This window comes from Pseudophryne corroboree, chromosome 2, assembly GCF_028390025.1.
Source record: "Pseudophryne corroboree isolate aPseCor3 chromosome 2, aPseCor3.hap2, whole genome shotgun sequence".
In the NCBI taxonomy this organism is placed as follows: Eukaryota; Metazoa; Chordata; class Amphibia; order Anura; family Myobatrachidae; genus Pseudophryne; species Pseudophryne corroboree.
This window is the reverse complement of record NC_086445.1, coordinates 37,596,448-37,620,578: the sequence shown is the minus strand read 5'-3', so window position 1 is coordinate 37,620,578 and position 24,131 is coordinate 37,596,448. Positions and strand designations below refer to the sequence as shown.

The 24,131-nt window shown below is 45.5% G+C and overlaps 1 protein-coding gene across 3 annotated transcripts in view; it reads left to right on the top strand.

Moving 5' to 3' along the window:
• The window catches only part of LOC134996138 (oocyte zinc finger protein XlCOF7.1-like), a 101,265-nt gene extending 78,157 nt beyond the window's left edge, over window positions 1–23,108 (top strand). For all 3 annotated transcript variants that reach the window (XM_063951165.1, XM_063951167.1, XM_063951166.1), the window contains exon 12: window positions 21,939–23,108. In XM_063951165.1, coding sequence (XP_063807235.1) covers window positions 21,939–22,801 — 863 coding nt within the window. In that variant the 3' untranslated portion in view covers window positions 22,802–23,108. The remainder of the gene's footprint in view (window positions 1–21,938) is intronic.
• Window positions 23,109–24,131: the final 1,023 nt, after the last annotated feature.

Genomic DNA, 24,131 nt, shown 5'->3' with positions numbered 1-24,131 from the left:
AGTAATATGCTGTATTATATTATATATGGGCACACATGAGGATGTGTAACACTGTCAGTCCCTAGTAATATGCTGTATTATATTATATATGGGCACACATGAGGATGTGGTTACACACTGTCAGTCCCTAGTAATATGCTGTATTATATTATATATGGGCACACATGAGGATGTGGTTACACACCGTCAGTCCCTAGTAACATGCTGTATTATATTATATATGGGCACACATGAGGATGTGGTTACACACTGCCAGGCCCTAGTAATATGTTGTATTATATTATATATGGGCATATATGAGGATGTGGTTACACACTGTCAGTCCCTAGTAATATGCTGTATTATATTATATATGGGCACACATGAGGATGTGGTTACACACTGTCAGTCCCTAGTAATATGCTGTATTATATTATATATGGGCACACATGAGGATCTGGTTATACACCGTCAGTCCCTAGTAATATGCTGTATTATATTATATATGGGCACACATGAGGATGTGGTTACACACTGTCAGTCCCTAGTAATGTGCTGTATTATATTATATACGGGCACACATGAGGATGTGGTTACACACTGTCAGTCCCTAGTAATATGCTGTATTATATTATATATGGGCACACATGAGGATGTGGTTACACACTGTCAGTCCCTAGTAGTATGCTGTATTATATTATATATGGGCACACATGAGGATGTGGTTATACACTGTCAGTCCCTAGTAATATGCTGTATTATATTATATATGGGCACACATGAGGATGTGGTTACACACCGTCAGTCCCTAGTAACATGCTGTATTATATTATATATGGGCACACATGAGGATGTGGTTACACACTGCCAGGCCCTAGTATTATGTTGTATTATATTATATATGGGCATATATGAGGATGTGGTTACACACTGGCAGTCCCTAGTAATGTGCTGTATTATATTATATATGGGCACACATGAGGATGTGGTTACACACTGTCAGTCCCTAGTAATATGCTGTATTATATTATATATGGGCACACATGAGGATCTGGTTACACACTGTCAGTTCCTAGTAATATGTTGTAGTATATTATATATGGGCACACATGAGGATGTGGTTACACACTGTCAGTCCCTAGTAATATGCTGTATTATATTATATATGGGCACACATGAGGATCTGGTTACACACTGTCAGTCCCTAGTAATGTGCTGTATTATATTATATACGGGCACACATGAGTATGTGGTTACACACTGTCAGTCCCTAGTAATATGCTGTATTATATTATATATGGGCACACATGAGGATCTGGTTACACACTGTCAGTCCCTAGTAATGTGCTGTATTATATTATATATGGGCACACATGAGGATGTGGTTACACACTGTCAGTCCCTAGTAATATGCTGTATTATGTTATATATGGGCACACATGAGGATGTGGTTACACACTCAGTCCCTAGTAATATGCTGTATTATATTATATATGGGCACACATGAGGATGTGGTACACACTGTCAGTCCCTAGTAATATGCTGTATTATATTATATATGGGCACACATGAGGATGTGGTTACACACTGCCAGTCCCTAGTAATATGCTGTATTATATTATATATGGGCACACATGAGGATGTGGTTACACACTGTCAGTCCCTAGTACAGTGGTTTCCAATCTTTTTTGAATTACGGCACCCTGGAATATCAGAATTGTTTTCACGGCACCCCCTAGGCCAAAAATTTCTTATTGAGAAATTTAGAAAGAAATATTACATTAAGTAGATCGCATTTATATGTCATCCTTAGGGTCAGTTGTGTGGTGAGGGACAAGATTTGCTTCTGTTTGGCCACATATTTTATGACTGGCAGCCACCAGCACTGGTTTTGCCTATTATATTGACCATGAATAATTTGAATTGGTCCTGGACCACCAAGCCAGGGCACCCCTGCAAGTGTCCCGAGGCACCCCAGGGAGCCACGGCACACAGTTTGGGAACCTCTGCCCTAGTACTATGCTGTATTATATTATATATGGGCACACATGAGGATCTGGTTACACACTGTCAGTCCCTGGTAACATGCTGTATTATATTATATATGGGCACACGTGAGGATCTGGTTACACACAGTCAGTCCCTAGTAATATGCTGTATTATATTATATATGGGCACACATGAGGATGTGGTTACACACTGTCAGTCCCTAGTAATATGCTGTATTATATTATATATGGGCACACATGATCTGGTTACACACTGTCAGTCTCTAGTAACATGCTGTATTATATTATATATGGGCACACATGAGGATCTGGTTACACACTGTCAGTCCCTAGTAATATGCTGTTATATATTATATATGGGCACACATGAGGATGTGGTTACACACTGACAGTCCCTAGTAATATGCTGTATTATATTATATACGGGCACACATGAGGATCTGGTTACACACTGTCAGTCCCTAGTAATATGCTGTATTATATTATATACTAGCTGAATACTTGAGCTTCGCTATGGAAGTTCAAGTATTTCCGTGCGTATAATTTTAATTTTGAAGGACTTCCTGGTAAACTAATTAGACTTACAACAGGACATGCCCCGCCCACTGCTGCCAGTCTTTGTCAGGCCTTGCCCGGAATGATGCTGTAAAAAAGGTTGGCGCTGAGGAGAATAATCCGCCTTCTTCTCTGCCCCGTCCCGCCGCTTATGCTGCCCTGCTTAGTGCTGAAAATGCTGGGACGACAGGCCAAGCTCCACCCGCTGTATTTTAAATATGTAAGGTTTGCAGGGATAGGCTGACTCTATTCCAAGGTGCCCTAGGTCTCCTTGCTTAGCTTCTCGCTCTTCTTAGTGCTCTTCATTTGAGGTAAAAAGTTAAAGTTTCCCCTTCATGCACTACGGGCCACTGGAGTGCAGTAACAATAGGGATATAGTAGGCCAGCAGTGGCCAACCCGTGGCTCTTGAGCCACATGTGGCTCTTTCTTTATTGAAATGTGGCTCCCGACACTCAAAGTCACGTGACTATAAAAGATTTGGAAACTGCTGCACTGCAGCCAGACATGCAGCAGCACTATGGGAACTGAGGGAGCCATCGGCAAACAGAGGACGCATAAGGGGCTGTTGCAATGGCACAAGTTGGGGTGCAGCTGTAGTGACATATGAAGGTGTGCTAGAATGACACAAGGGGGATGCTGGCTGGAGTGACACAGGAGGGTGCTGGCAGGAGTGACACATTGACACATGGGGGTGCTGGATATAGTGACACAGGAGGGTGCTGGCTGGAGTTACACATGGGGGTGCTGGATGGAGTGACACAGGAGGGTGTTGGCTGGAGTTACACATGGGGGAGCTGGCTGGAGTGACACTGGAGGATGCTGGCAGGAGTGACACTGGAGGGTGCTGGCTGGAGTTGCACATGGGGAAGCTGGCTGGAGGGTGCTGGCTGGAGTTGGACATGGGGAAGCTGGCTGGAGTGACACTGGAGGGTGCTGGCTGGAGTTGCACATGGGGGAGCTGGCTGGAGTGACACTGGAGGGTGCTGGCTGGAGTTGCACATGGGGAAGCTGGCTGGAGTGACACTGGAGGATGCTGGCTGGAGTTACACTGGAGGGTGCTGGCTGGAGTTGCAGATGGGGGAGCTGGCTGGAGTGACACTGGAGAGTGCTGGCAGGAGTGACACATTGACACATGGAGGTGCTGGATATAGTGACACAGGAGGGTGCTGTCTGGAGTTACACATGGGGCAGCTGGCTGGAGTGACACTGGAGAATGCTGGCTGGAGTGACACTGGAGGGTGCTGGCAGGAGTGACACATTGACACATGGGGGTGCTGGATGGAGTGACACAGGAGGGTGCTGGCTGGAGTTACACATGGGGGAGCTGGCTGGAGTGACACTGGAGGGTGCTGGCTGGAGTTACACATGGGGGAGCTGGCTGGAGTTGCACATGGGGAAGCTGGCTGGAGTGACACTGGAGGATGCTGGCTGGAGTGACACTGGAGGGTGCTGGCTGAAGTGACACTGGAGGATGCTGGCTGGAGTGACACTGGAGGGTGCTGGCTGGAGTTGCACATGGGGGGAGCAGGCTGGAGTGACACTGGAGGATGCTGGCTGGAGTGACACTGGAGGGTGCTGGCTGGAGTTGCACATGGGGAAGCTGGCTGGAGTGACACTGGAGGGTGCTGGCAGGAGTGACACATTGACACATGGGGGTGCTGGATGGAGTGACACAGGAGGGTGCTGGCTGGAGTTACACATGGGGGTGCTGGATGGAGTGACACAGGAGGGTGCTGGCTGGAGTTACACATGGGGGAGCTGGCTGGAGTGACACATGGGAGGAGCTAAAGTGTATTATGTGAATCTGGCATTTTCAATATATTTTATGTGGCTCTGGCTTTTTCAATGTATTTTATACCATGGGCATGGCCTAGCAGGCACAAGGCCACACCCCATTTTTGCACACGTGCCTTCGGCTCAATGCCGGCTCTTTGACGTACCTAACAAGATTTTTTTGCCTCTTTGTCTCTGACTGGTTAGCCATCCCTGTAGTAGGCAGTAACTGGCACTTTCAATTTATAATCATGTGACTAGCTCCTCCCCTACTATGTCCCCCTCCAAGCCAGTGTAGTCTTTAATTTGTGCCCAAGGGAGCTGGTTCACTCTTGGGTGTCTTCCTGATTTTTATTTATTAATTAATCTATTTATTTGCACTTTGAGAACAGACAGGCAGCTTCTGCTGTCCTTGTCTGCATCGGTGGAGCTGCCGGTGGGGTCACCATCTGAGCAGCTTGCGGCTCAACGCTAGGGCTCCAGCTCTCTGGAGAGGATGACCGGACTCCGCTGCTTGCGGCGCGCGTCGGGGTCACCTCCTCAGCCACACCTCCTCCGGACAGCACGATGGTTAGTATATTTTGGCCGGACGCCGCTCCTCAGCATGCTGTCTGCCATTTCCAGTCAGTCGGCAGCAGTAAGTATAACCCCGGCTTCTGTTAGCAGAAGCCAGGGCTTTTCAGTGGGTACAGATCGCTCCGTTAGCGGGGCATCTGCTATCGCCATTACAATTTTAAATAGGCGCCATAGCGGGGGGGGGGGGGGGGCAGAGCTTATCCCCGGCTTGGGTTCTCAGTTCCCGGCGGCCCCGGCATTTCACACACAGCCGCTGGCCACCATTTTGCAACAACAGAACATGTGAGGCACCTGTTTTTTTTTATTTTAACACGGCATACAGAGCGGGTGGGCCTGCAATTCCTCTTCTGTATTTACCTCACACTTTTTTCTTGTAGATCAAACATACAAGTAGTGCAGAGACTGTGGCTCAAGGCACTACTGCAGGGGGCTGGTATTTGTTACCCAGGTTCAGTAACACCCTTGGAACCCCTTGTCACATAGTGTGAGGCACCTTACTAATTTAGTGGTACACTGCATTCAGGGTGGGTACTGCCCTCCCTTTATTATTTCTTTGCTTCACACTTTTTTCTTGTAATGTGCTAAGACTAGTGTCTACACCTAGATTCATGTCCAGTTCTGGACCACAGGTGGTACTAGAACTGTAGTTGGGCATCAGACAGTGAATCCAGGGTCCTTTTAGCTAATGCTTCATTTAAACTGTGTCAGACGCCTTATCAATAATGCCTCATATTGTTCCAATGCATGCAATAAAAGGCAAAAAAATACCCCAGCAGGGGTAGAAATGCAACGGCAGAACCAAAGTACTGGAAGGTGCAAATAGGACACTGCTAGGAGGAGCAGAGCGCCAGTGAGCTGACCCGGGATGCCGCTTGGTGATACACTATCTCTCATACTTCCATATTGAACTTTTTAACACCAGTTCCATTATTTCTGGTAATTTACTCATTGCCGCTACCGCTACTTTGATCCCAGTATTTTTGAGTGTTTATACTTTGTGTGTATTTCATTGTATTGATCCATTAAAACATATTATGCCATGCGGTTGGTTTTTTTCTTGCCTTTTATTGCATGCATTGGAACAATAGGAGGCATTATTGATAAGGCATCTGACACAGTTTAAATGAAGCATTAGCTAAAAGGAATCTGGGTTTCTGAACTGAAGTGCCCACCATATAAGAAAAATCATCCTGCCTCTATAAAGAAAGCGTCTATTATGTTCTCTCAGCATACTTAAACACACACAGACACTGTAGCAAACATACTCACAGCACACTTACTTACAAACACAGGGCAGACACATACGCACATACATACACAGCACACATACACACATAGCATACTTACACACACAGCACACTTACTTACAAACACAGGGCAAACACATACACACATACATACACAGCACACTTACCAACACACATACACACATAGCATACTTACACACACAGCACACTTGCTTACAAACACAGGGCAAACACATACATACACACATACATACACAGCACACTTACCAACACACATAGCATACTTACACACACAGCACACTTACCAACACACATAGCATACTTACACACACACAGACACTGTAGCAAACATACTCACAGCCAACACACTTACAAACACAGGGCAAACACATACATACACACATACATACACAGCACACTTACCAACACACATAGCATACTTACACACACAGCATGGATACACACAGAGCTTCCATCCTCTGTTACACTGCCTGGTGGTGCGATTCTCCCCCTCACTCCACAGGCTGCTCGGCGCTGTAATAATGGCACGCTGAAGCTGCTCGGCCGCTGCAGGTTCCGTTATGGGTGCTCCACTTCAGGTGGTATGGACATGAAAGCCACCTGATAGCTGTAACCGGCTATCACCAGGCAGTTCCTTTTGTGGCTGGACTGGTGCAGAGACAGAGACAAGGGTGTCTCCGTTAGGGTGGTGACTGGGGGGGGGGGGGGACTTCTGGGTGCGCTACAGCCTCTTCCATCCTTTGGCGTGTATCACCCACGGAAACCCAATCAAATTAGAGTGTTTTTTTATTCCAGCGCTCAGTATGATGGCGTCTCCCTCAACAATCTGCTCCTTACTGGGCCAAACCTAAACAACAGCCTCATAGGAGTGCTAATTCGCTTTAGACAAGAACCTGTGGCAGTAGTAGCTGATATCCAGCAAATGTTCCATTGCTTCATAGTCAGGGAAGACAATCGGAACTACCTGAGGTTCCTGCAAAAGGACCACAACACAACAATAAAGTCATAGATTACCGGACGAAGGTACATGTATTTGGCAACAGCCCTTCTCCTGCTGTAGCAATCTATGGACTCAGGAGAACAGCCCAGAAAGGTGAGAAGGACTATGGATCTGACGCTCGTCATTTTGTTGAAAAGAACTTCTGTGTTGATGACGGACTTAAATCCCTACCCACAAGTGAAAAGGCAATTGATCTCACCAGAACACAAGAAATGCTTTCTGTTGCAAACCTCAGCCTCCACAAGATTATCTCCACCAGCCAGAAGGTAATGGAAGCATTTCCTTCTGATGATCATATCACCAACTTGAAGGATCTTAATCTTGGCTCTGATGTTCCTCTCTGCAACACAGCCTAGGCTTGCTCTCGGACATCAAACAAGACATATTTGCTTTCCAAGCATCAACCTATGACAAACCTTTCACCAAACGGGGAGTTTTATCGTGAACAGTATCTATGATCCTCTTGGATTTATATGCCCAGTCACCATCCATTTCAAGATATTGTTGATACAGTTTACCAAGGTGAACTTAGACTGGGACACTCCATTACCTATTGAGCAACAACAAAGGTGGGAGACATGGAAGAAGTCGTTGAAGATATTAGAACAACTCCAAATCCCACGTTTTTATACTCCCAGCTCCCTTTCAGCTGCTGTCAGGAGAGAAATCCACATTTTCTCTGATGCATCGGTTGAAGTCATAGCCGCAGTAGCCTACCTCAGGATCTCTGAACCCAACAACAAACTACACTGTGGATTTGTCCTGGGTAAGGCCAAATTAACTCCAAAACCTGCACACTCTGTACTAAGACTCAAGCTTTGTGCAGCAGTAGAAATTGCAGGAGTATCTGCCATAATCAATGCAAGACCACTTGTCCCAGTATCCTCAGACCCTGATTCTCCAACCATGTATACTCCAGTCACTCTTCTTACCCAGATGATTGGAGCTGCTTTAATTCCTCCTGAAATCTTAGACCACAGTGACATTTTACAGGCGTCAGTGGAAACAGGTTCAACAGCTGTCCAATGTGTTTTGGCATCGCTGGAAGACAGAGCATTTACATATGCTTCAAAGTCGTCCCAAATGGCAGATGTCAAAGCCCAACCTCCACATCGGTGACCTTATTCTTTTGAAGGATAAAGAGGCCCAGCGCAATGAATGGCCAATGGGACGTATTACCAAGGTTGTCCCCAGCTACGATGGAAAGACTCATAAGGTGGAGGTCAAAGTGACCAAAGGAGGGTCTGCCCGAGTTTTCCTCCGTCCAATCACTGAACTAGTGCTTCTTCTTCCAAAGGAAGATATCACATAAAGAAGGACTTGGCTACTAGATTCAACTCATAATGCCAGTATTCTACCACAAACTTCTAGCTATGATATACCATCGACACTTTATTATTTGGATTATACTGTGGGTTGGTGGAAGTGTTTGCAAGTTGCGACTTCCCCAATCCGAAGATGGGTTTATTACGTGGAACTTGATCTAACATTTCCCTACTGTTATAGATTACAAGCCTCAAGACCTTGACCCACAAGATTTAAACTAAACTTATTTCCTATTATTGTTTGTAGTTTATTGTTGCAGATTTCTCTCTCTTGTCTTACAGTTCCCAAGATCAATTCTGGACTTCATCTAAGGACATTATTATAATGTTTGATTTATTGTGAAATCTAAAGATTTCAGATGGGGAGTGTCATGTCCGACGATATATATTTGTGTTTCATATGCTAAGTTACTGCCATGTTACTATTGCAGAGCTTTGCATCGTGTTAAAATTTGTCACTCCTGATTCTCTGTAGCTAGGTTCCGATGTCATTAGCCCTCCCTTCTTCATGTCTCTAGCTCTTTGTGTGTCTGCCATTTTAGCCTTCCTGTTGAGTTCTGGCAAATTATCATCGTTTTAGCTACTATTTGTGCATAACTACAAGAATATCAGCTTGAAATAAACCCTCATCTGGAATCTTCATACGTGCCTCTTCAGTTGCGTTGACACTGTCTGACAAGGGGGGTCATTCCGACCCAATCGCTCGCTGCAGTGGGTCTATGGCAGTTGTCGGTGCTCAGCGATTGCCTCTGAGACAGAGGCGGTCGCTGGGCGGGAGGGGGCTGAACGGCGGCATTAAGCCGACATTTAGTAGGTGCGGTACGGCCAATGCAGGCGTGGCCGGACCGTTGGGAGGGCGTGGCACGGCGGCCGCTGCGGCCAGCGGCAGCGAGACACAACTCCCGGCCGGCCGCAGGAGCTGCGCTGGCCGGGAGTTACTCCACAGATACAAAGGCGCTTTTGTATTTGTGCGGGGGGGGGGGGGGGGGGGGGCGGCACTGACATGCGGGGCGGACTAGCCCTGTGCTGGGTGTCCCACCGCATGTCTGAGATTACGATCGTAGCTGTGCTAAATTTAGCACCGCTACGATCAACTCGGAATGACCCCCGAGGTCTCTTGGTGTAAGTACTGGTTCAATACAGACATACACAGAGGAATTGTCTCAGGAGCCTAACACTAACAGCCTGGTTATTGAGTCATAATAGGGGTACCCTCCTGTGGTTTTACAGCAGGAAGAGACCCTTTGATCATGTATTGTTATAGTAATGATTTTCACAATATTGTCCTGTTGATCATGCCCATAGTATGTTATATACAACGTTTGCCTAGCGAAATTAAAATGGTCTATTTGGGTGTAAAGTTTGTGTTCTCTTTGCATGGAGTGATGAGACGTTAGTGGGGTCCTATCATTCCCAGCTGTATCTTGTACATGTGATTCTGTCTACACCATCTGTATTCCAGTGATGGGCGATGAGTTCCTCTCAATCCTTCCTGCTCCCGTAGATATCACTCTTATCACCAAACCTTTCAGAGTACTGTGTTATTATTTATAGATCACCATACTGGCTCACTTCTCAGTATACAGTACCTCTTCCCTCTCTGACCGGGCATTATGTAGAATATGTTCCAACACTTTTCTAGGGCAATCTGTGTAGCCTGGAGTGCTAGATATGTGGATATGAAGCCTCCCATTTCCCCCAGGCCTCTAAGCAGCACACAGGCCGCCAAAATCCAACGCTGCGTCTTACTACCCCCATCATAATGAGTCACAGACCAAACGCCAGTACATATCTCAGTGCTAGGGCTTATCATCCAGAGGATAGGGCAGGAGGAGGAGCAGATTCTCCCCACCCCTGCCTGGTGTAGAGTGACCTGAGACGCGGTAGTGTAATATAGAGGCGGGTGTATTATGGGAGATATCCCGTGGAAAGATTGGGAACACACATAACAATGTAACACGGACATTCCTCTGCCTTTCCGTCCCCTTCTTCTTGGTGTTCCCACCACCCATTGGCGTAACAATGGCTCTGGAAGACTCCCCATTGTTTAATAAGAGATGGCTGCATCCATTGTGCCAGTGTAAACAGAATGACCGTGTCACCCACTATTACATTTGTAATATGTGCTAACTACACAAGCTCCAATGTAATGTGGGAAGGACAGGTGTAACGTTTAGGGAACAAATCCATATGAGACTGAATAAGGTGAATATAGCATGATGTCTGAGTTGTACATGTGTATAATTTATCACACATAATGATGCAACCCATCCGCTGATGTATAGAGGGTTTATCTTAGTACTTTTGTCCCCAACAGGTCCGCACGCCTCCTCACACTATCCTGAGAAGACGCATCAGTGCTCGGAGTGTCAGCAATGTTTCCCTAATCATTCAGCCCTCGTCACCCATCAGCAAACGCATAGCACTAGTAATCTATATAGATGCTCGGTTTGCGGAGAGCGTTTCAGCGCCAGATTGGCTCTAATTGCCCACCAGCGATGTCACACCGAGGTCAAAGTATTTCATTGTTCTTATTGTGGGAAATCCTTCCATCAGAGGTCACGTCTCCTGTACCATAAGAGGACTCACACCGGGGAGAGGCCATTTTCATGTCTGGAGTGCGGAAGATGTTTTACCAGACGCTACGGCCTTACTACGCACCAGCGGATTCACTCTGGCGACAAACCATTTAAGTGCACGGAGTGCGGCAAACTTTTCGCCCAGAGATCCCGCCTTGTCAAGCATCAGCGCACTCACTCCCGGTAGAGGCCGTTCGTGTCTGCTCAGTGCGGCCGCTGCTTTTCCCGTGGCTCTGAGCTTGCTCGACACCATAGAATTCACATTGGGGGGGGGGGGGGAATCTTTTGTGTTCTAGGTGAACAAACATTGGGATACATCATAAGGGTGGTCTACAAACAACGTGGACATGCATTGCTTCTTTGTCCGTTAAATGCATTTTATGCTTCAGGGCAACTATCTGGTCTTAACAATTGCGTGCTAAAGTGTATGCGTCCGGTTACAGATCCACCTAAGAATGCGCGTTGTGGAAGTGATCATTTTAAATGTACAAAGAGCAAGCTCCTAAATGTTTACATTTTTTTCTCCTAAGATAATGATAAAAATATTTTTGGAGAGTGAGAGAATATCGGTTCTGTCTGATTCCATGTAATCCTTTTGTATGTTTTAATGTCATTAATCCATTGGTTGAAGTGCATCTAGAATGGTGGTTTTCCAAAAGTGCAAGTGGCAGGATGAAAATTTGTTCATTCCGATTCTAGGATGAGGCCCATTCGCCACCATTTTCAAAGTGGTAGAAAAATGAAGCCTTTTAACTGACAGGATATAGCAGTGCAGGGAATGGCAAAATATACGTCTCTTCCTCCCTTCTTTGTCTCATTCAAATAATTCAATGGAAATCTTGCTTTTTCATGTGAGAGCAAAGCAGGTGCCCCGCCCACAACCTCCCCCAACAACCCCATTCTACCAAAGTCTGCTGTCAGTTTGTTGGCGCACCTCTAGTAGCACCTCCATCTTGGCTCTCAAATCCGTGACCTTCAGTAAAAAAAAAATGTATAACTGCAATAGTAGGAGAGTAACCGCACAGAACATTTGCATTTTTGTACATTTGTAAGCAAACTGTAATAGGCTGTGTAACATTACATCTAATTCTGCTTTGTACTTAATGCATTTAGTAAAAAAAAAAAAACTATTATAACAGCATACGCTCCAACAATTTACACATAAAAATAGATACAAATGCAAAAGGGGGCGTGGCCACTGGTAAAGTGGAGTGACCACGCCCTTTTCCTATCCTTTCAATTAAAGTTTGGAGATCCAAAAATCGGTACAGACCATTAAAAAAAAGGTACTGTACCTGCCAAAAAGGTACCGTTGGAGGGTATGTAATAGCAAACAGTGGTGGCAGCCATTTTGTGCTCCTAGCTAGTAATATAACTGTGCAGCCTATCGATACACTAGAGGCCAGTGATGTCAACGAGACAAAATGGCTGTTATCTGGGCTGAATGGAAACACAAAGTTGTAGCTTATCAGCTCTCTAGTAATCAATAAGGGCCATCTGTTCCTAGTAAATATTTGGATTTTCATGATCATTGGTACTGTATGAAATGAAATACTTTGATTTGATTGGTCTGTGGTCAGATTACTGTGTAACCTGCACTGGAAATCTTTCTGGTTTTGTAGAAAGTGCATAATAAGCTCCCCGTGAGCAATGGAAAATGCAAAACTGGCCTTCTTTGTAACGTACATGTTGTCACACTGCGGTTCTCCAAACCCGGATCTCTTTTTTCCATATGACTATTTCAACCTATCTGTGTTCTAGTGCCCTATTTAAGTTCCAGGTCCACTGGCACATAGCCAGTACAACTGCTGACTTCATCTGTCTGACACACTCTAAGTTTATCCGGTGCTTCTGTGCAAACATTCCAGCACTGTTCATGCTCTCCAATGCTCAGGTGTTCTCCTGTCTACATTATTCAAGACCTACTTGAAGCCTTCCTGCCTTTCCTTTGTAGCGCAGCTTGTATTAAGGTATCCTGGATATTCCTGCACCTACTGACTTGCAGACTTACCAGTCCCTGTTCGCAGTCTTCACCAGTATATTCCTGCACACAGCTACCAAAGTCTGCATACCTCCCAGCACGACCCTCTCCAGGAGGGACAGAATGCTCTGCTCCAGGGCTTCCCTCTTAATGTATGATTGTCATCACCTGTGGTGAAACGCCTTTCTTATCCATTTACCTGTTCAACACAGGTGCCGACAATAACACACTGAGAGAAAAGTCCAGGAGCAGAGCATTGTGTCCCTCCTGCAGAGGGTCATGTTGGGGGTTATGCAGTGCAAGTCCCAAAGACCATTTCAGTGTGCTTTCATTTCTGCTAAATACCAGCTGGCCGATTTCTACCAATACCCAGTGCTGAAAGTAGGGTGTTACAGGGTGGTATTGAGTACCATTAAGAAATCCATCAGCCCACCACTGGGGCATAATTTATAAGGGTGCGTTTTTGTGTGTGGGACATAAAATGGTGTAACATAACGTGTGTGTTTTAATATGTATGGCATTTCGGTGTGTGGCATAATGTGTTATGGGCATTATGGTGTGTGGCATAATGTGTAATAGGCATTACGGTGTGTGGCATAATGTGTAATGGGCATTATGGTGTCTGGCATAATGTGTAATGGGCATTACGGTGTGTGGCATAATGTGTAATGGGCATTATGGTATCTGGCATAATGTGTAATGGGCATTACGGTGTGTGGCATAATGTGTAATGGGCATTATGGTATCTGGCATAATGTGTAATAGGTATTATGGTGGGTGGCATAATGTGTAATGGGCATTATGGTATCTGGCATAATGTGTAATAGGTATTATGGTGTGTGGTATAATGTGTAATGGGCATTACGGTGTCTGGCATAATGTGTAATGGTCATTACGGTGTGTGGCATAATGTGTAATGGGTGTTACGGTGCCTGGCATAATGTGTAATAGGCATTACAGTGTTTGGCATAATGTGTAAGGGGCATTACATTGTGTGGCATAATGTGGCCAAGCCCATAATTTCGTGTGACCACACCCCTCATGACATGTGGCCACGCCCTTTTTTTACCATCAGTACCACTAAGAAAACATTTCTACTTGCACTACTGCCAACACCTGTGCTGTATAGAGACATCCAGTGTCCATTTCAAATCCTTCCTGCAGAGGGCGCATGTTTTTCACCAAATTGCTTCTAGTAAAAGCTTCAACTGTGCACCCAATGGCACTCACCAAATTTGCCCAGTGGTCCCAGTTCTGTGCCCGCAACAAATACAAAATCTGACACTAATAAATAAGTTCTGTGCCCGCAACAAATACAACATCTGACACTAATAAATATAGAATATATAAAATGTATGTGTCAGATTATATAATTATACTATGGCACTCTTACAATGGCTGGCCACACTCCAGCCCGGCCCTAGGAATGCTTACATTCCCCTGTTGGGCCCCTTACGACCCAGTCTGACATGGGTGAGTGTGAGGAGATTGAATTGGATTCTGTGAGGATAGGTGGGGTGCTGTAGGGTCTGTACGTTTGGTGAGGAAGATGCAGGAAGATCAAGCAGCAGCATGGAGGCAGATGAGAGCGATGGGAAGACCAGATAAGAGAAGGTTACAGTGGTCCAGTGTAGAGATGACCAGTGAGTGGATGACGGTCTTTGTTGCCTCCAGGGTGAGATGTTCACAGTAATGTGCATGATCTGTCTGTCTTCTTTGTGGTTTATCTAATGTCTTTGTGATCCTATACTCTACAGTGTTAGATAAAGATGGATTCTGTACCCTATTCGTGTGACTCTGTACCATCTCTATCACAAAGGTGATGGATCATGAGTTACAATGCATTTTTCCACCCACAATTACAGAATGTGATCTCTCTCCCTCTGAGCTCCTCACTGATGGAATCCAGTCGTCTGTGGACAGACCTCTTGTCCATCACCAACTGGTCTCCATCTCAGCCTCCCTGCTTCCCCCGCTATACTGTATACGGATATTATTAAAACATCTCTTTTCCTCTTTTCAGTCAGATGCCAAGCACCACTTGTGACATTGGTTAAAACCTAAGATCTGAATTGCACATATGTATAAATCTGCATTATTTTATGACACATTTAAGCGATCCATTCACTGTAAAAAGGGTTTATCTTAGTACTTTTGTCCCCAACAGGTCCGCACGCCTCCTCACACTACCCTGAGAAGACGCATCAGTGCTCGGAGTGTCAGCAATGTTTCTCTAATCATTCAGCCCTCGTCACCCATCAGCAAACACATAGCGCCAGTAATCTGTATAGGTGTTCGGATTGCGGAGTGCCTTTTAGCTCCAAATTGGCTCTTACTGTCCACCAGCGATGTCACACAGAGGACAAACTGTTTCACTGTACTTACTGTGGGAAATCCTTTCATCAGAGGTCACATCTACTGTCACATAGGAGGACTCACACCGGGGAGAGGCCATTTTCATGCCAGGAGTGCGGGAGATGCTTTACCAGAAGGTCTGCCCTTACTATGCACTGGCGGATTCACTCTGGCGAGAAGCCGTTTCACTGCACAGAGTGCGGCAAATGTTTTGTCCAGAGATCCGACCTTGTCAAGCATCAGCGCACTCACACCGGGGAGAAGCCGTTTGCCTGTTCTCAGTGCGGCCGCTGCTTTTCCCAGAGCTCAGATCTTGTTCGTCACCGGAGAATCCACACGAGGGGGAAATCTTTTGCCTTTTAGCTGATTTGTATTCCCATCATATTGTTCTGCAGTTTTGCTCACAAATCCATGGCTCGTCTGGATAAACTGGAGCATTGCGCAAAAGTAGCTGGGTGATGTCACACAATCCGCAGTTGCGCCATTCTATGACAAAGTGAAGCCTGAGGGTTAGTTCTTCCTGTTCCACTGATATCCTCTCTCACCAGCACAGGACTGTTATCAAATTTCCAGATTTGATTCTATTTAAATTATCACTAATAAACTGGCTATGTACTAGAAATTCTAACTACATGATGTGTAAATTGTTGCATAAACGTAAACCACCTGATAAGTTACATTAAGGGGATGATTACATTAAGCGGTGGTTGCGGTCCGTGATCTCTGCTGGTACCTCCAACTACTGTGAGTAACCGCGCATTGCCCCCGGACCCTGAGAACCATTCCGGCGGCTGTTGCGCTTAATTATATCTACCCCTAAACGTAAGTTTTGGCTTTTCCAGTTTAAGATGCATAACAATATATATATAATTTTATATACAAAAAAGTAAGGCATAAAAAAAAATATTTTTAATTTGCCAAAAGTAACATGGTAAATCAGTGCGCTACATTTACAGTACTGCAGTTAAAAAATAATTCTAAAACAAACGAACAGAACGCACTTCTACGCAATACATTTCCCGTCAGACCTCTATTTGGACCCAGTTACATACGCAAACCCCTAAAATGATTTGTAAATGAAAGCTATAGCCTTTGTTTTCTCAGCAATGAGTTCACAAGAAACGGTTAGAAAGAGGAGAGAGGCTGAAGACGTGAGGAAGGGTTACCTAGAGAAAGACAGGCTGAGGGGGAACAAATTCAGAGAGGCAGAAAAGCAAAAGCTGTTGGAGGATCCTCACAAATTACAAGTAAAACGCCTGGAAACCGCCGAGCGAGTCAGGAGATGGCGAGAGAGAAAGCTGGAAGAAATGTGGAGAAAAAGCAATAAGTGCAGATCCACCGAACACTTCCAGCAAGAAGTCTACAGTGGTGAACAAGTTCATCAGTGATGTCCAACCATGAAATTATAATATTTTCCAGAAAAACATAAAACCAATACAACAAGGTTTTCAGAAAGTTGGAAATGAAAAAAGTTATCTGTGATGACGTGGCCACCAGAGAATGGGATACAAAACTGTCAAGTCCTGGTTCCCTCTGAACTCAGCTGATGATTTGCGAGAGGGGGTTACTGGGTTGGAATGCCACAATAAAAGAGGAAAATGAATGTAGGATCTCCTCGTGTACTGCTAGTACCGGAAGTTGACAAGACCTGACCAGAGGTACGGAGTCTAAACCACCAGAAGGTTTTCACCAATGACCCACTTAAATGATGATTTGGGTTTCGCGGTTTCAAATGAGCAGGTCATGGCCTCCCTGGACAGGTACCCAGTAAGAGCTGAGGAGTCGGAGGATAGATAACTAGAGGTAGTCGTGATATATGAATAAGTCACTGGTGAAGCAGTCAGAAACTAGACGCTAAGTACTAATTGCTGGGAAGACCTGAGAGCTTAGCAGAAATAACAAATGACAATGCAAAGAATGACAAAACTTGAAGCTCTGGTGTACTGGACGTTACATGAAGAAGCAAACAATGGTAACTAATGACACACAGTACTTGAGGCACTGGAGAACTAGAGGTTACTTGAGGAAGCAACCAATGGTGACCGAAAACACTCAGTACTTGAGATACTGGAGAACTAGAAGTTACTTGAGGAAGCAACCAATGCTGACCGTTGGCACTCGATATTTGAAGAAGCAATCGATGGTGACCGATGGCACTCTGTACTTGAGACACTAGAGAACTAGAAGATATTTGAAGAAGTAATCGATGGTGACCGGTGGCACTTCGTATTTGAGACACTGGAGAACTAGAAGATAGTTGAAGAAGCAGTCGATGGTGACTGATGGCACTTGGTACTTGAGGCACTGGAGAACTAAAAGGGGATCCGGTCTTTAGGTCGACACTCATTAGGTCGACTACTATTGGTCGACGTGCATTAGGTCGACATGGTCTATAGGTCGACATGGAAAAAGGTCAACATTTGTTTTTCAATTATTTTTTCCCCCCCATTTTTGTGAACTTTTTCATACTGTACGATCCATGTGGACTACTATTAGGAATAGTAACCTGTGTCGAGCGCAGCGGTAGAGGAGCGAGGCACCTTGCCCAAAGCAATGGGATACGGTGCACTAATTGGGGTTCCCGGTCACTTTACGAAGAAAACGACCCAAAAAATTAAAAAAACTCATGCTAACCTTTTTCCATGTCGACTTAATGACAGTGCTGACATAATTCAGATGTCGACAGTCACTGTGGACCAGTAGTGGTCGACCTACTGACTGTCGACCCTATGATCCACATCCAACTAGAAGATACTTGGAGAAGCAATTGATGGTGACTGATGGCAATCTGTATTTGAGACACTGGAGAACTAGAAAATACTTGAAGAAGCCATCGATGGTGACTGATGTCACTAAGTATTTTAAGAAGCAATCGATGGTTACCGATGGCACTTGGTACTTGAGACACTAGAGGACTAGAAGATACTTGAAGAAGCAATCGGTGACCGATAGCACTCGGTATTTGAAGAAGCAATCGATGGTGAATAACTCTGAGCGATGATCAATATTAAATCAATGTTGGATCAATGTTGAATAACTCTGAGCAATGATCAATATTGGATCGATGTTGAATAACTATGAGCGATGATCAATATAGAAATGCTCTGGAATACACGTGGAGACACAGAGTGGTGCCTGGAACAGCAACATACAGCAGCATGCACTGAAGAAGGAAGTTGTTCAGGCAACTTCCTGTTCCCAAGATCCCATTATACCCTGAGACAGTCTGCTATTGGTTAGAATAATCAGCTGAGCAATTCCAGGATTCCCATTGTGCATTACTGCGTTCAGCTGACTCTGTAACGTGGCTGCCCAACGTCCTGTATAATCTAAGCACTCCACCACAGTGTACTCTTAAGACAAGACAGAAGCATGTATTGCAGCCTCTGGCCGGTACAGTAGCTTGGCGTCTGACAGCACCCATGACCTGTGGAAGCCGGTGTCGCGGTGAGTGACGGCTGGCTCTAGGCCGGATCCTGACACACAACCAGTTATAGATCCTTCTACTGGTAAACGTACAATGGTTCAGAGGACAAGTACAATAATGACCAGACAGGAAGCTTTCTGTTCATCCATAGAGGAGCAGCACGGGGTTTACAATAAAGCGATCAAAATGTTACGAGCTCCTTATGTCCCAAATGGCGCATACTGTATGTGTATGCAAATTACAAATTACACCATGCACATTACAACTTCATCCCTCAGTCCCTCCACAATAAGCAGTAACAGTGATGGTCTGACTTCATCTTGTCAGAATGTAGAAACTGGGACATTTACATTATCTACATTTACCAGTGTGACAGAAATAATACAAAGTGGCGTTATGTAGCGAGCGGTCTCTCAGTCTGAGGCTGACGCAGATCTGGGATGTAGGACTCTGCCTTATATTGTGTAATAAGGGGAAGCAAAGACATTTATGTGACCACTGAGAAGGACGTCTGTGATGTGACGTGTGACCGCTGAGAAGGGCGTCTGTGATGTGTTGTGTGATCACTGAGGACGTCTGTGATGTGTGACCACTGAGAAGGATGTCTGTTATGTGTTGTGTGACCACTGAGAAGGACGTCTGTGATGTGACGTGTGATCACTGAGAAGGACGTCTGTGATGTGTTGTGTGACCACTGAAAAGGACGTCTGTGATGTGACGTGTGACCACTGCGAAAGACGTCTGTGGTGTGACCATTGAGGACGTCTGTGATGTGACGTGTGACCACTGAGAAGGACGTCTGTGATGTGACGTGTGACCACTGAGAAGGACGTCTGTGATGGGACGTGTGACCACTGAGAAAGGCGTCTGTGATGTGACGTGTGACCACTGAGAAGGATGTCTGTGGTGTGACCCCTGAGAAGGGCATCTGGGATGTGACGTGTGACCACTGAGAAGCGCGTCTGTGATGTGACGTGTGACCACTGAGAAGGACGTCTGTGATGTGACGCGTGACCACTAAGAAGGACGTCTGTGATGTAACACGCAACCATCTAGAACAGAGGTCCTCAAACTCGGTCCTCAGGGGCGCACACAAGGTGTATTAATTTTTCACTAGCACATTTTAAAAGGTCCACAGGTGGAGCTAATTATTTCACTTGTGATTCTGTGAGGAGACCTGCAAAACATGCACTCTATGGGCCCCCGAAGACCGAGTTTGAGGACCTCTGATCTAGAAGGACGTCTGTAATGTGACGTGTGACCACTGAGAAGGATGTCTGTGATGGGACCTGTGCCCACTGAGAAGGACGTTTGTGATGTGACGTGTGACCACTGAGAAGGGCGTCTGTGATGTGACGTGTGGCCACTGAGAAGGATGTCTGTGATGTGACGTGTGACCACTGAGAAGGGCGTCTGTGATGTGACGCGTGACCACTGAGAAGATGCGTGTGATGTGACGTATGACCACTGAGAAGATGCGTGTGATGTGACGTGTGACCACTGAGAAGGACGTCTGTGATGTGACGTGTGACCACTGAGAAGATGTGTGTGATGTGACACGTGACCACTGAGAAGTATGTCTGTGATGTGACGTGTGACCACTGAGAAGTATGTCTGTGATGTGACGTGTGACCACTGAGAAGTATGTCTGTGATGTGACGTGTGACCACTGAGAAGGACGTCTGTGATGTGACGTGACCACTGAGAAGGACGTCTGTGATGTGACGTGTGACCACTGAGAAGGATGTCTGTGATGTGACGTGACCAAATTTTAGGAATTCCACCTTGGCCAAAAAAGAGCCTCGGACTACATGCTTTCTTGGAGTTCTCATAAAATGCTAATATTCCAGTTTCTGCTTTGTGGTTTCACTGTTATCGGCCCTCAATTTATCAAACATCTATCCTGATTATTTCTATATATTATTATGCCTATCTTATGGTGTTGTACACGCCAGTTTGTTTCATTTCCAGCGCAGCAATAACTGTTAAGTTAGAATATTGCAAACAATGTAAACAAAATAAAGTGTAACTTCTATTATCCATGATTTATTTCCTAAGGGTCTCTACAATGTAACAATTTAAAGCTGACCAGACACAGAGCCTTATTCATGTGTGACTGGAGGTGCTATAGCTGTTACGTACATGGAAGCATCGGCAACAACACTAATATGGTAATACTGCAGGAGGAGTCTTATATAAGGAGACGCCTCCTGCTTGCATTAGTGATCCGAGATTCATCCATAGATGTGCACAGGAAAGTCAGTGATGTTGGGGTACTTTATCTGTGATGTGCGCTTATAGTAATAGCTTCCACTCAGCCTACTGGTTGCCTTCTGCGTATATAATGCCTCCTGCTGCTGTCTGACCCGGCGTCATGTAGGATTAGTCTCTGCTGTTATCAGGGGTCTATCCCTGAGTTGGGGATCTCTGGATAGCAGCCTCTCACATCTCCCCATGTTCACACAGCCGACCTTAATCCAGCGCTGCGTCCTACCGCTGCCTCCGCTCTGTCTCACAGCCCACACACTATTATATCTGCTAGTACTGGGGCTGCTAGTCCGGTAGATAGGGCAGGAAAAGGTGCCCCCCCCCAGTCAGCCAGTAGTTACAGTAATAGGTGGGGTACTTTCAAATATATTCCCTGGACAGGTTGGGGTGTCATATGAAAATGTCAAGTAAATGTGGACATCTGTCTAACATCTGTTCTGTCCCAGAATTACTCTATACTTGTATAACTCTGTCCCTTCCATTCTGCTTGGTGTTTTCCCCTTATTGCCAGTGAGGGAAGGAGACAGATTCAGCAACATTCTAGTAGTGTAAAAAGCAAGATGGCTGCTTCCATTGTGCTGATGTGCGTGGACAGCAATATCAGTACAACAGTCCATTTATGTTTATAATACACTGTAAACTAGACAATTCTAGTCAAACTCTATGGTGGGAATGACAGGGTTAACTTATAAGTAACAAATGTATAAGGTGCTAAATACATTTAATAATATCTGATATCTATATGGTACATGTGTATGACTATATAGAATGTCTCGCACATGATGACGTGACCCATCCGCTGATGTACAGAGGGTTTATCTTAATACTTTTGTCCCCAACAGGTCCGCACGCCTCCTCACACTATCCTGAGAAGACGCATCAGTGCTCGGAGTGTCAGCAAGGTTTCCCTAATCATTCAGCCCTCGTCACCCATCAGCAGACGCATAGCACCAGGTGCTCAGTCTGCGGAGTACGTTTCTTCTCCAAATTGGCTCTCACCATCCACCAGCGATGTCACACCGAGGACAAACTTTCCCATTGTTACAGTGGGAAATCCTTTCAACAGAGGTCCCGTCATCTGTCACAAAAGAGAACTCACACCGGGGAGGGGCCATTTTCATGCCCGGAGTGCGGAAAATGCTTTGCCAGAAGGTCTGCCCTTACAACGCACCAGCGGCTACACTCTGGCGTAAAACCTTATCAGTGCACAGGATGCAGCAAATGCTTTGTCACAAGATCCCGTCTTATCAAACATCAGCGCACTCACTCAGGAGAGAGGCCATTTTCCTGTTTGGAATGCGGGAGATGTTTTACACAGCAATCTGCTCTTACTACGCACCAGCGGATTCACTCTGGCGAGAAACCATTTAAATGCTTGGAATGCGCCAAATGTTTTGTCCACAAAGGCGACCTTGTCAAACATCAGCGCTCTCACAGCGGGGAGAGGCCGTTTTCATGCCCGGAGTGCGGCAGATGTTTTAAACTCAGATCTGCCGTGTCTATGCACCAGAGGATTCACTCTGGCGAGAAGCCGTTTTCATGCACCGAATGCGGCAAATGTTTTGTCCGGAAGGGTGACCTTAACAAGCATCATCGCACTCACACTGGGGAGAAGCCTTTCGTGTGTTCTCAGTGCGGACGCTGCTTTGCTAACGGCTCACATCTTTGCCGACATCAGAGAGTTCACACCAGTCTAGGTGATTAAACTTCCCGTTATATGCAGAACAAGGATTATTTACCAACTGGAAAAAAAGTGACTCATTTTCCCACCAAATAGTGAATACAGTGAAAACATCACTTGAATTACTCCTTGGTTTGTTATATATTGAGTATGAGAGTGACAGGACATCGGGACTGTCTGTTACTTCTTTGACTTTTTGTGTGCGAATGTGGTGATTACTTTTTTTTTTTTTTTGAATCATGGAATTTTATTAGGAGAAATAAACAGAGTTAACAACACTCGGTAACAGAGGGAATAACAGTACAATAAATGTGTTGTGGGTTAAATGTCACGAGACTCGTCATATAGAATGTTATGGCAATAGAAATTCACGAGTGACGAGAGAAAACATTAGAAGAGTGTGAATCCAATAAGTATAATCATCAAATCGTAGTAGGAGATCTAGTCAGAGTGAGTAGGGGTGGCGGGTGGGGAGATGTAGGGAAGGAAGGAGAGATGGAAAGAAGAAAAAGACCTCTGATGAGCCAGGAGCCCGGGTGATAGGGAACAGGGAAAAGGAGAGAGAGAGAAAAAAATAAAAAAAGATAAAAAAAAAATTGGCTGGGGGGCACGGAACATGGTCCAGTAAGAGGTGATCACTGGGCAGGACCACCATGTGTGAAAGAACGTGCCTACCTGACCACAGTTTCTCCAGCAAAGTTTTGAAGTGCCAGGAAACATTCTATGCAGGCGGTCTGGAACCAAATACCATCTTGTATATATTTTAAACGAATTTTGACGGATGGCCATGCTGATGGAGCACTTTGAGACCGCGGCCCGGATAGTTTCCCACTCCTCGTCCTCGAGATGTCGCCCCAAGTCTGTTTCCCAGGCCTGTTCGTGAGGTTCAAGGGCGGGGGTTTCGGGGGACAAGTTGGTTTTGTAAAGGAGTGAGATGACGCCTCTGTCAGTGGAATTATGTAAGCAAAGCCTTTCAAAAGAGGAAGGGATTGGAAGTGGGAATGATAGGTGTAAAGAGGAAATATAGTGACGTATTTGTAGATATTGGTAGTGCAGGGAGTTGGGCAGGCTATATGTAGTCTGTAGGTCAGAGAATGATCTGATGGCGTGGGTTCCTGTAAAGTGGTGGATCCTAGTAACACCAGCAGAGATCCAGGGACGGGCCATTGCTGAAGATAGGCCTGGTGGAAATTCCAAATTGTTCCAGATAGGGGTTAGGAGGGAGGGGTAAGTAGACAGTTTAAATTTTTACTCAGGAGCTCCCAGTTCCCGAGTGTTACCTCTACAGTAGGTGTAGGGAGGCTAAATTGAGGGTAGTTTTTGCGGTGAACCCAAGGCAGATAGGAGATCGAAG